The sequence below is a fragment of the Eucyclogobius newberryi genome, unplaced genomic scaffold, assembly GCF_026437365.1.
Source record: "Eucyclogobius newberryi isolate DKJ021-1_F unplaced genomic scaffold, fEucNew1.0.hap1 SCAF_150, whole genome shotgun sequence".
Taxonomy (NCBI): Eukaryota; Metazoa; Chordata; class Actinopteri; order Gobiiformes; family Gobiidae; genus Eucyclogobius; species Eucyclogobius newberryi.
Window position 1 is genome coordinate 128,839 of NW_027315780.1, and position 11,162 is coordinate 140,000.

Genomic DNA, 11,162 nt, shown 5'->3' on the forward strand with positions numbered 1-11,162 from the left:
CCTGTTTCAGACCTGTTTCAGACCTGTTTCAGACCCTGTTTCAGACTGTTTCAGTCCTGTTTCAGACCTGTTTCAGACCTGTTTCAGACTCTGTTTCAGACCCTGTTTCAGACCTGTTTCAGACCTGTTTCAGACCTGTTTCAGACCTGTTTCGGACCCTGTTTCAGTCCTGTTTCAGACTGTTTCAGTCCTGTTTCAGACTCTGTTTCAGTCCTGTTTCAGACCCTGTTTCAGACCCTGTTTCAGACCCTGTTTCAGACTCTGTTTCAGACCCTGTTTCAGACTGTTACAGACCCTGTTTCAGACCCTGTTTCAGACCTGTTTCAGACTCTGTTTCAGTCCTGTTTCAGACCTGTTTCAGACCCTGTTTCAGACCTGTTTCAGTCCTGTTTCAGACTCTGTTTCAGACTCTGTTTCAGTCCTGTTTCAGACCCTGTTTCAGACCCTGTTTCAGACCCTGTTTCAGACTCTGTTTCAGACCCTGTTTCAGACTGTTACAGACCCTGTTTCAGACCCTGTTTCAGACCTGTTTCAGTCCTGTTTCAGACTCTGTTTCAGACCCTGTTTCAGACCCTGTTTCAGACCTGTTTCAGTCCTGTTTCAGACTCTGTTTCAGACTCTGTTTCAGACCCTGTTTCAGTCCTGTTTCAGACTCTGTTTCAGACCCTGTTTCAGACCTGTTTCAGTCCTGTTTCAGACTCTGTTTCAGACCCTGTTTCAGACCCTGTTTCAGACCTGTTTCAGTCCTGTTTCAGACTCTGTTTCAGACCCTGTTTCAGTCCTGTTTCAGTCCTGTTTCAGACCTGTTTCAGACCTGTTTCAGACTGTTACAGACCCTGTTTCAGTCCTGTTTCAGACTCTGTTTCAGACCCTGTTTCAGACCTGTTTCAGACCCTGTTTCAGACCTGTTTCAGACTCTGTTTCAGACCCTGTTTCAGTCCTGTTTCAGACTCTGTTCCAGACCCTGTTTCAGTCCTGTTTCAGTCCTGTTTCAGACTCTGTTTCAGACCCTGTTTCAGACCTGTTTCAGTCCTGTTTCAGACTCTGTTTCAGACCCTGTTTCAGACCCTGTTTCAGTCCTGTTTCAGACTCTGTTTCAGACCCTGTTTCAGACCTGTTTCAGTCCTGTTTCAGACTCTGTTTCAGACCCTGTTTCAGACCCTGTTTCAGACCTGTTTCAGTCCTGTTTCAGACTCTGTTTCAGACCCTGTTTCAGTCCTGTTTCAGTCCTGTTTCAGACCTGTTTCAGACCTGTTTCAGACTGTTACAGACCCTGTTTCAGTCCTGTTTCAGACTCTGTTTCAGACCCTGTTTCAGACCTGTTTCAGACCCTGTTTCAGACCTGTTTCAGACTCTGTTTCAGACCCTGTTTCAGTCCTGTTTCAGACTCTGTTCCAGACCCTGTTTCAGTCCTGTTTCAGTCCTGTTTCAGACTCTGTTTCAGACCCTGTTTCAGACCTGTTTCAGTCCTGTTTCAGACTCTGTTTCAGACCCTGTTTCAGACCCTGTTTCAGACCTGTTTCAGTCCTGTTTCAGACTCTGTTTCAGACCCTGTTTCAGACCCTGTTTCAGACTGTTTCAGACCTGTTTCAGACTCTGTTCCAGACCCTGTTTCAGTCCTGTTTCAGTCCTGTTTCAGACCTGTTTCAGACTCTGTTTCAGACCCTGTTTCAGTCCTGTTTCAGACTCTGTTTCAGACTCTGTTTCAGACCCTGTTTCAGTCCTGTTTCAGACTCTGTTTCAGACCCTGTTTCAGACCTGTTTCAGTCCTGTTTCAGACTCTGTTTCAGACCCTGTTTCAGACCCTGTTTCAGACTGTTTCAGACCTGTTTCAGACCTGTTCCTGGTCTCTCTCCTCAGGCGTTTGAGGACATCTACATCGAGCAGAGGCGAGTGGTGAAGACCATCCTTGAATACGCAGATAAGATCTTCACGTACGTCTTCATCCTGGAGATGATCCTGAAGTGGCTCGCTTACGGATTCAAAAAATACTTCACAAACTACTGGTGCTGGCTGGACTTCCTCATCGTGGACGTGAGTGAAACATGTGCACAAACACGAGGAGCTGCTCAGCACGAGGAGCTGCTCAGCTCATACTTTCTTTCTTCAGGCAGAGAATATTTTATTAAAAAGAGATCTGCTTTTCAAACAAGAATTGGTTCTAAATTTTGCCTATTTTTTGTTACATCTATGTATTTTAAATGTGTCGATGAGGGCTTCATTTAGTCCTTGTCCAGTCCTGGTCCAGTCCTGGTCCAGGTCTTGACCCTGTCTCTCTCCTCAGGTGTCTCTAGTGTCTCTTGTGGCCAACACTTTGGGATATTCGGATTTCGCTGCGATTAAATCCTTGCGGACGCTGCGAGCGCTGCGTCCGCTCAGAGCTCTATCGCGCTTCGAGGGAATGAGGGTAAGAACCCGAGGATCTGAGACCCGGACCCCCCGACTCTGACACTGGGGGTCCGGCCTTCTCTGTCGCTGCTCCAGGACTCTGAGACAAACTGACCCCCACATGAGCCCCCGACATTAACAGGCTAAAAAACATTAGCACCTGCTTAGCGCCTGCTTAGCGCCTGCTTAGCCCCTGGTTAGCATTAGCATGCTGGTGACGCAGTTCCACTCCCGTCCTGCAGGTGGTGGTGAACGCACTGATTGGAGCCATCCCGTCTATCATGAACGTTCTCCTTGTGTGTCTCATCTTCTGGCTCATCTTCAGCATCATGGGCGTCAACCTCTTCGCCGGAAAATACGGGCGCTGCGTGAACCGAACCGGTCACCTCCACGACGTGGGGCTCGTCAACAACAAGAGCGACTGCCTCGCGCTCAACTCCAGCAACTTCTACTGGACCAAGGTCAAGGTCAACTTCGACAACGTGGGAGCGGGATATCTGGCCCTGCTGCAGGTGGTGAGTACGAACCAGGACCGGGACCCGGATCGGGCTTGTTTAGTCCTGGTTTAGTCCTGGTTTAGTCCTGCTTTAGTCCTGCTTTAGTCCTGGTTTAGTCCTGGTTTAGACCTGCTTTAGTCCTGCTTTAGTCCTGCTTTAGTCCTGCTTTAGACCTGCTTTAGTCCTGGTTTAGTCCCGCTTTAGTCCTGGTTTAGTCCCGCTTTAGTCCTGGTTTAGTCCTGGTTTAGTCCTGCTTTAGACCTGCTTTAGTCCCGCTTTAGACCCGCTTTAGTCCTGTTTTAGTCCTGCTTTAGTCCCGCTTTAGTCCTGCTTTAGTCCCGTTTTAGTCCCGCTTTAGTCCTGCTTTAGTCCTGCTTTAGTCCTGTTTTAGTCCTGCTTTAGTCCTGTTTTAGTCCCGTTTTAGTCCCGCTTTAGTCCCGCTTTAGTCCTGCTTTAGTCCCGTTTTAGTCCCGCTTTAGTCCCGCTTTAGTCCTGCTTTAGTCCTGCTTTAGTCCTGTTTTAGTCCTGCTTTAGTCCTGTTTTAGTCCCGTTTTAGTCCCGCTTTAGTCCCGCTTTAGTCCTGCTTTAGTCCCGTTTTAGTCCCGCTTTAGTCCCGCTTTAGTCCTGCTTTAGACCTGCTTTAGTCCTGGTTTAGTCCTGCTTTAGTCCCGGTTTAGTCCTGCTTTAGTCCTGCTTTAGTCCTGTTTTAGTCCTGCTTTAGTCCCGGTTTAGTCCTGCTTTAGTCCTGCTTTAGTCCTGCTTTAGTCCTGTTTTAGTCCTGCTTTAGTCCTGTTTTGGTCCCGTTTTAGTCCCGCTTTAGTCCTGCTTTAGTCCCGGTTTAGTCCTGCTTTAGTCCTGTTTTAGTCCTGCTTTAGTCCCGCTTTAGTCCTGCTTTAGTCCTGTTTTAGTCCTGCTTTAGTCCCGGTTTAGTCCTGCTTTAGTCCTGTTTTAGTCCTGCTTTAGTCCTGTTTTAGTCCTGCTTTAGTCCTGCTTTAGTCCTGTTTTAGTCCTGCTTTAGTCCCGGTTTAGTCCTGCTTTAGTCCCGTTTTAGTCCCGCTTTAGTCCTGCTTTAGTCCTGCTTTAGCCCTGCTTTAGTCCTGCTTTAGTCCTGCTTTAGACCTGCTTTAGTCCCGCTTTAGTCCCGCTTTAGTCCCGTTTTAGTCCCGCTTTAGTCCCGCTTTAGTCCTGTTTTAGTCCTGTTTTAGTCCTGCTTTAGACCTGCTTTAGTCCTGTTTTAGTCCTGCTTTAGTCCTGCTTTAGTCCTGTTTTAGTCCTGGTTTAGTCTTGCTTTAGACCTGCTTTAGTCCTGCTTTAGTCCCGCTTTAGTCCCGCTTTAGTCCCGTTTTAGTCCCGCTTTAGTCCTGCTTTAGTCCTGCTTTAGTCCTGTTTTAGTCCTGGTTTAGTCCTGCTTTAGTCCTGGTTTAGTCCTGCTTTAGTCCTGCTTTAGTCCCGCTTTAGTCCTGCTTTAGTCTTGCTTTAGACCTGCTTTAGTCCTGCTTTAGTCCCGCTTTAGTCCCGCTTTAGTCCCGTTTTAGTCCCGCTTTAGTCCTGCTTTAGTCCTGCTTTAGTCCTGTTTTAGTCCTGGTTTAGTCCTGCTTTAGTCCTGGTTTAGTCCTGCTTTAGTCCTGCTTTAGTCCCGCTTTAGTCCTGCTTTAGTCCTGCTTTAGTCCTGCTTTAGTCCCGCTTTAGTCCCGTTTTAGTCCTGCTTTAGTCCTGCTTTAGTCCTGGTTTAGTCCTGCTTTAGACCTGCTTTAGACCTGCTTTAGTCCTGTTTTAGTCCTGCTTTAGTCCTGCTTTAGTCCTGCTTTAGTCCTGGTTTAGTCCTGCTTTAGACCTGCTTTAGACCTGCTTTAGTCCCGTTTTAGTCCCGCTTTAGTCCTGCTTTAGTCCTGCTTTGGACCTGCTTTAGACCTGTTTTAGTCCCGCTTTAGTCCCGTTTTAGTCCCGCTTTAGTCCTGCTTTAGTCCTGCTTTAGACCTGCTTTAGACCTGTTTTAGTCCCGCTTTAGTCCTGCTTTAGACCTGCTTTAGTCCTGCTTTAGACCTGCTTTAGTCCTGGTTTTGTCCTGGTTTAGTCCTGCTTTAGACCTGATTTAGTCCTGCTTTAGACCTGTTTTAGTCCTGCTTTAGTCCTGCTTTAGTCCCGGTTTAGTCCTGGTTTAGTCCTGCTTTAGTCCTGTTTTAGACCTGCTTTAGTCCTGCTTTAGTCCTGCTTTAGTCCTGCTTTAGTCCTGCTTTAGTCCTGTTTTAGTCCTGCTTTAGTCCTGCTTTAGTCCTGCTTTAGTCCCGGTTTAGTCCTGGTTTAGTCCTGCTTTAGTCCTGTTTTAGACCTGCTTTAGTCCTGCTTTAGTCCTGCTTTAGTCCTGGTTTAGTCCTGCTTTAGTCCTGCTTTAGACCTGCTTTAGTCCTGCTTTAGACCTGCTTTAGACCTGCTTTAGTCCTGCTTTAGTCCTGCTTTAGTCCCGCTTTAGTCCCGTTTTAGTCCCGCTTTAGTCCTGCTTTAGTCCTGCTTTAGTCCTGCTTTAGTCCCGCTTTAGTCCTGCTTTAGACCTGCTTTAGTCCTGCTTTAGACCTGCTTTAGACCTGCTTTAGTCCTGGTTTTGTCCTGGTTTAGTCCTGCTTTAGTCCTGTTTTAGTCCTGCTTTAGTCCTGCTTTAGTCCCGGTTTAGTCCTGGTTTAGTCCTGCTTTAGTCCTGTTTTAGACCTGCTTTAGTCCCGCTTTAGTCCTGGTTTAGTCCTGCTTTAGTCCTGCTTTAGAACTGCTTTAGACCTGCTTTAGTCCTGCTTTAGTCCTGGTTTAGTCCTGGTTTAGTCCTGGTTTAGTCCTGCTTTAGTCCTGCTTTAGTCCTGGTTTAGTCCTGCTTTAGACCTGCTTTAGTCCTGGTTTAGTCCTGCTTTAGTCCTGCTTTAGTCCTGCTTTAGTCCTGCTTTAGTCCTGGTTTAGTCCTGGTTTAGTCCTGCTTTAGTCCTGCTTTAGTCCTGGTTTAGTCCTGCTTTAGTCCTGGATTAGTCCTGGTTTAGTCCTGCTTTAGTCCTGCTTTAGTCCTGCTTTAGACCTGCTTTAGACCTGCTTTAGTCCTGGTTTAGTCCTGCTTTAGTCCTGGTTTAGTGCTGCTTTAGTCCTGCTTTAGTCCTGCTTTAGTCCTGCTTTAGTCCTGCTTTAGTCCTGGATTAGTCCTGGTTTAGTCCTGCTTTAGTCCTGCTTTAGTCCTGCTTTAGTCCTGCTTTAGTCCTGCTTTAGTCCTGGTTTAGTCCTGCTTTAGTCCTGGTTTAGTCCTGCTTTAGTCCTGCTTTAGTCCTGCTTTAGTCCTGGTTTAGTCCTGCTTTAGTCCTGCTTTAGTCCTGGTTTAGTCCTGCTTTAGTCCTGGTTTAGTCCTGCTTTAGTCCTGCTTCAGTCCTGCTTTAGTCCTGGTTTAGTCCTGCTTTAGTCCTGCTTTAGTCCTGCTTTAGACCTGCTTTAGTCCTGGTTTAGTCCTGGTTTAGTCCTGCTTTAGTCCCGCTTTAGTCCTGCTTTAGTCCTGCTTTAGACCTGCTTTAGTACTGGTTTAGTCCTGGTTTAGTCCTGCTTTAGTCCTGCTTTAGTCCTGCTTTAGTCCCGCTTTAGTCCCGCTTTAGTCCTGCTTTAGTCCTGCTTTAGTCCTGCTTTAGTCCTGGTTTAGTCCTGGTTTAGTCCTGCTTTAGTCCTGCTTTAGTCCTGGTTTAGTCCTGGTTTAGTCCTGCTTTAGTCCCGCTTTAGTCCCGCTTTAGTCCTGGTTTAGTGCTGCTTTAGTCCTGTTTTAGTCCTGCTTTAGTCCTGCTTTAGTCCTGGTTTAGTGCTGCTTTAGTCCTTTTTTAGTCCTGCTTTAGTCCTGCTTTAGTCCTGCTTTAGTCCTGGTTTAGTCCTGCTTTAGACCTGCTTTAGACCTGTTTTAGTCCCGCTTTAGTCCTGTTTTAGTCCTGTTTTAGTCCTGCTTTAGTCCTGCTTTAGTCCCGCTTTAGTCCTGTTTTAGTCCTGCTTTAGTCCTGCTTTAGTCCTGGTTTAGTCCTGCTTTAGTCCTTTTTTAGTCCTGCTTTAGTCCTGCTTTAGTCCTGCTTTAGTCCTGGTTTAGTCCTGCTTTAGACCTGCTTTAGACCTGTTTTAGTCCCGCTTTAGTCCTGTTTTAGTCCTGTTTTAGTCCTGCTTTAGTCCTGCTTTAGTCCCGGTTTAGTCCTGGTTTAGTCCTGCTTTAGACCTGCTTTAGTCCTGCTTTAGTCCTGGTTTAGTCCTGCTTTAGTCCTGCTTTAGACCTGCTTTAGACCTGCTTTAGTCCTGCTTTAGTCCTGCTTTAGTCCTGCTTTAGTCCTGCTTTAGACCTGCTTTAGACCTGCTTTAGTCCTGCTTTAGTCCTGTTTTAGTCCTGCTTTAGTCCCGCTTTAGTCCCGGTTTAGTCCTGCTTTAGTCCCGCTTTAGTCCCGCTTTAGTCCCGTTTTAGTCCCGCTTTAGTCCTGCTTTAGTCCTGCTTTAGTCCTGCTTTAGACCTGCTTTAGACCTGTTTTAGTCCCGCTTTAGTCCTGCTTTAGTCCTGGTTTTGTCCTGGTTTAGTCCTGCTTTAGTCCTGCTTTAGTCCTGCTTTAGTCCCGGTTTAGTCCTGGTTTAGTCCTGCTTTAGTCCTGTTTTAGACCTGCTTTAGTCCCGCTTTAGTCCTGGTTTAGTCCTGCTTTAGTCCTGCTTTAGACCTGCTTTAGTCCTGGTTTAGTCCTGGTTTAGACCTGCTTTAGTCCTGCTTTAGTCCTGGTTTAGTCCTGCTTTAGTCCTGGTTTAGTCCTGGTTTAGTCCTGGTTTAGTCCTGCTTTAGTCCTGCTTTAGTCCTGGTTTAGTCCTGCTTTAGTCCTGGTTTAGTCCTGGTTTAGTCCTGCTTTAGTCCTGCTTTAGTCCTGCTTTAGTCCTGGTTTAGTCCTGGTTTAGTCCTGGTTTAGTCCTGCTTTAGTCCTGCTTTAGTCCTGCTTTAGTCCTGCTTTAGTCCTGGTTTAGTCCTGGTTTAGTCCTGCTTTAGTCCTGCTTTAGTCCTGCTTTAGTCCTGCTTTAGTCCTGCTTTAGTCCTGCTTTAGTCCTGGTTTAGTCCTGCTTTAGTCCTGGTTTAGTCCTGCTTTAGTCCTGCTTTAGTCCTGCTTTAGTCCTGGTTTAGTCCTGCTTTAGTCCTGCTTTAGTCCTGGTTTAGTCCTGGTTTAGTCCTGCTTTAGTCCTGCTTTAGTCCTGCTTCAGTCCTGCTTTAGTCCTGGTTTAGTCCTGCTTTAGTCCTGCTTTAGTCCTGGTTTAGTCCTGCTTTAGTCCTGCTTTAGTCCCGCTTTAGTCCTGGTTTAGACCTGCTTTAGTCCTGCTTTAGACCTGCTTTAGTCCTGGTTTAGTCCTGGTTTAGTCCTGCTTTAGACCTGCTTTAGTCCTGGTTTAGTCCTGGTTTAGTCCCGCTTTAGTCCTGGTTTAGACCTGCTTTAGTCCTGCTTTAGACCTGCTTTAGTCCTGGTTTAGTCCTGGTTTAGTCCTGCTTTAGACCTGCTTTAGTCCTGGTTTAGTCCTGCTTTAGTCCCGCTTTAGTCCTGGTTTAGTCCTGCTTTAGACCTGCTTTAGTCCTGGTTTAGTCCTGGTTTAGTCCTGCTTTAGACCTGCTTTACTCCCGCTTTAGTCCTGGTTTAGACCTGCTTTAGCCCTGCTTTAGACCTGCTTTAGTCCTGGTTTAGTCCTGGTTTAGTCCTGCTTTAGTCCTGCTTTAGTCCTGGTTTAGTCCTGGTTTAGTCCTGCTTTAGACCTGCTTTAGTCCTGGTTTAGTCCTGGTTTAGTCCTGCTTTAGTCCCGCTTTAGTCCCGCTTTAGTCCCGTTTTAGTCCCGCTTTAGTCCTGCTTTAGTCCTGCTTTAGTCCTGCTTTATTCCTGCTTTAGTCCTGCTTTAGTCCTGCTTTAGTCCTGCTTTAGACCTGCTTTAGTCCTGCTTTAGACCTGCTTTAGACCTGCTTTAGTCCTGGTTTTGTCCTGGTTTAGTCCTGCTTTAGTCCTGTTTTAGTCCTGCTTTAGTCCTGCTTTAGTCCTGCTTTATTCCTGCTTTAGTCCTGCTTTAGTCCTGCTTTAGACCTGCTTTAGACCTGCTTTAGACCTGCTTTAGTCCTGGTTTTGTCCTGGTTTAGTCCTGCTTTAGTCCTGCTTTAGTCCTGCTTTAGTCCTGCTTTAGTCCTGCTTTAGTCCTGCTTTAGACCTGCTTTAGACCTGCTTTAGTCCTGCTTTAGACCTGCTTTAGACCTGCTTTAGTCCTGCTTTAGACCTGCTTTAGTCCTGCTTTAGTCCTGCTTTAGTCCTGCTTTAGTCCCGGTTTAGTCCTGGTTTAGTCCTGCTTTAGTCCTGTTTTAGACCTGCTTTAGTCCCGCTTTAGTCCTGGTTTAGTCCTGCTTTAGTCCTGCTTTAGACCTGCTTTAGACCTGCTTTAGTCCCGGTTTAGTCCTGGTTTAGTCCTGCTTTAGTCCTGTTTTAGACCTGCTTTAGTCCCGCTTTAGTCCTGGTTTAGTCCTGCTTTAGACCTGCTTTAGTCCTGCTTTAGTCCTGCTTTAGTCCTGCTTTAGTCCTGCTTTAGACCTGCTTTAGACCTGCTTTAGTCCTGCTTTAGACCTGCTTTAGTCCTGCTTTAGTCCTGCTTTAGTCCTGCTTTAGTCCCGGTTTAGTCCTGGTTTAGTCCTGCTTTAGTCCTGTTTTAGACCTGCTTTAGTCCCGCTTTAGTCCTGGTTTAGTCCTGCTTTAGACCTGCTTTAGTCCTGCTTTAGTCCTGTTTTAGTCCTGCTTTAGACCTGCTTTAGTCCTGCTTTAGTCCTGTTTTAGCCCTGCTTTAGTCCCGCTTTAGTCCTGGTTTAGTCCTGCTTTAGTCCCGTTTTAGTCCCGCTTTAGTCCTGCTTTAGACCTGCTTTAGTCCTGGTTTAGTCCCGCTTTAGTCCCGCTTTAGTCCTGTTTTAGTCCTGCTTTAGACCTGCTTTAGTCCTGTTTTAGTCCTGCTTTAGTCCCGCTTTAGTCCTGCTTTAGTCCTGCTTTAGTCCTGCTTTAGTCCTGGTTTAGTCCTGCTTTAGACCTGCTTTAGACCTGCTTTAGACCTGCTTTAGTCCTCCTTTAGTCCTGTTTTAGTCCTGCTTTAGTCCTGCTTTAGTCCTGCTTTAGTCCCGCTATAGTCCTGCTTTAGACCTGCTTTAGTCCTGCTTTAGACCTGGTTTAGTCCTGCTTTAGTCCTGTTTTAGTCCTGTTTTAGACCTGCTTTAGTCCGGGTTTAGTCCTGCTTTAGTCCCGCTTTAGTCCCGCTTTAGTCCCGCTTTAGTCCCGCTTTAGTCCCGTTTTAGTCCCGCTTTAGTCCTGCTTTAGTCCTGCTTTAGTCCTGTTTTAGTCCTGGTTTAGTCCTGCTTTAGTCCTGGTTTAGTCCTGGTTTAGTCCTGCTTTAGTCCTGCTTTAGTCCTGCTTTAGTCCCGCTTTAGTCCTGTTTTAGTCCTGCTTTAGTCCTGCTTTAGTCCTGGTTTAGTCCTGGTTTAGTCCTGCTTTAGTCCTGCTTTAGTCCTGGTTTAGTCCTGCTTTAGACCTGCTTTAGACCTGCTTTAGTCCTCCTTTAGTCCTGTTTTAGTCCTGCTTTAGTCCTGCTTTAGTCCTGTTTTAGTCCTGCTTTAGACCTGCTTTAGTCCTGCTTTAGACCTGCTTTAGACCTGCTTTAGACCTGCTTTAGTCCTGGTTTTGTCCTGGTTTAGTCCTGCTTTAGTCCTGTTTTAGTCCTGCTTTAGTCCTGCTTTAGTCCCGGTTTAGTCCTGGTTTAGTCCTGCTTTAGTCCCGCTATAGTCCTGTTTTAGTCCTGCTTTAGACCTGCTTTAGTCCTGTTTTAGTCCTGCTTTAGTCCCGCTTTAGTCCTGCTTTAGTCCTGCTTTAGTCCTGCTTTAGTCCTGGTTTAGTCCTGCTTTAGACCTGCTTTAGACCTGCTTTAGACCTGCTTTAGTCCTCCTTTAGTCCTGTTTTAGTCCTGCTTTAGTCCTGCTTTAGTCCTGCTTTAGTCCCGCTATAGTCCTGCTTTAGACCTGCTTTAGTCCTGCTTTAGACCTGGTTTAGTCCTGCTTTAGTCCTGTTTTAGTCCTGTTTTAGACCTGCTTTAGTCCGGGTTTAGTCCTGCTTTAGTCCCGCTTTAGTCCCGCTTTAGTCCCGCTTTAGTCCCGCTTTAGTCCCGTTTTAGTCCCGCTTTAGTCCTGCTTTAGTCCTGCTTTAGTCCTGTTTTAGTCCTGGTTTAGTCCTGCTTTAGTCCTGGTTTAGTCCTGGTTTA

The 11,162-nt window shown here is 46.6% G+C and overlaps 1 protein-coding gene across 1 annotated transcript in view; it reads left to right on the forward strand.

Annotated features, from left to right (window-relative positions):
* LOC140361339 (sodium channel protein type 2 subunit alpha-like) overlaps positions 1 to 11,162 on the forward strand; it is a 198,192-nt gene that overhangs the window by 118,990 nt on the left and 68,040 nt on the right. Inside the window, exons 7-9 of the mRNA XM_072447049.1 lie at positions 1,861 to 2,034; positions 2,285 to 2,407; positions 2,631 to 2,903. Of these exons, the coding sequence (XP_072303150.1) occupies positions 1,861 to 2,034; positions 2,285 to 2,407; positions 2,631 to 2,903 (570 nt within the window). The remainder of the gene's footprint in view (positions 1 to 1,860; positions 2,035 to 2,284; positions 2,408 to 2,630; positions 2,904 to 11,162) is intronic.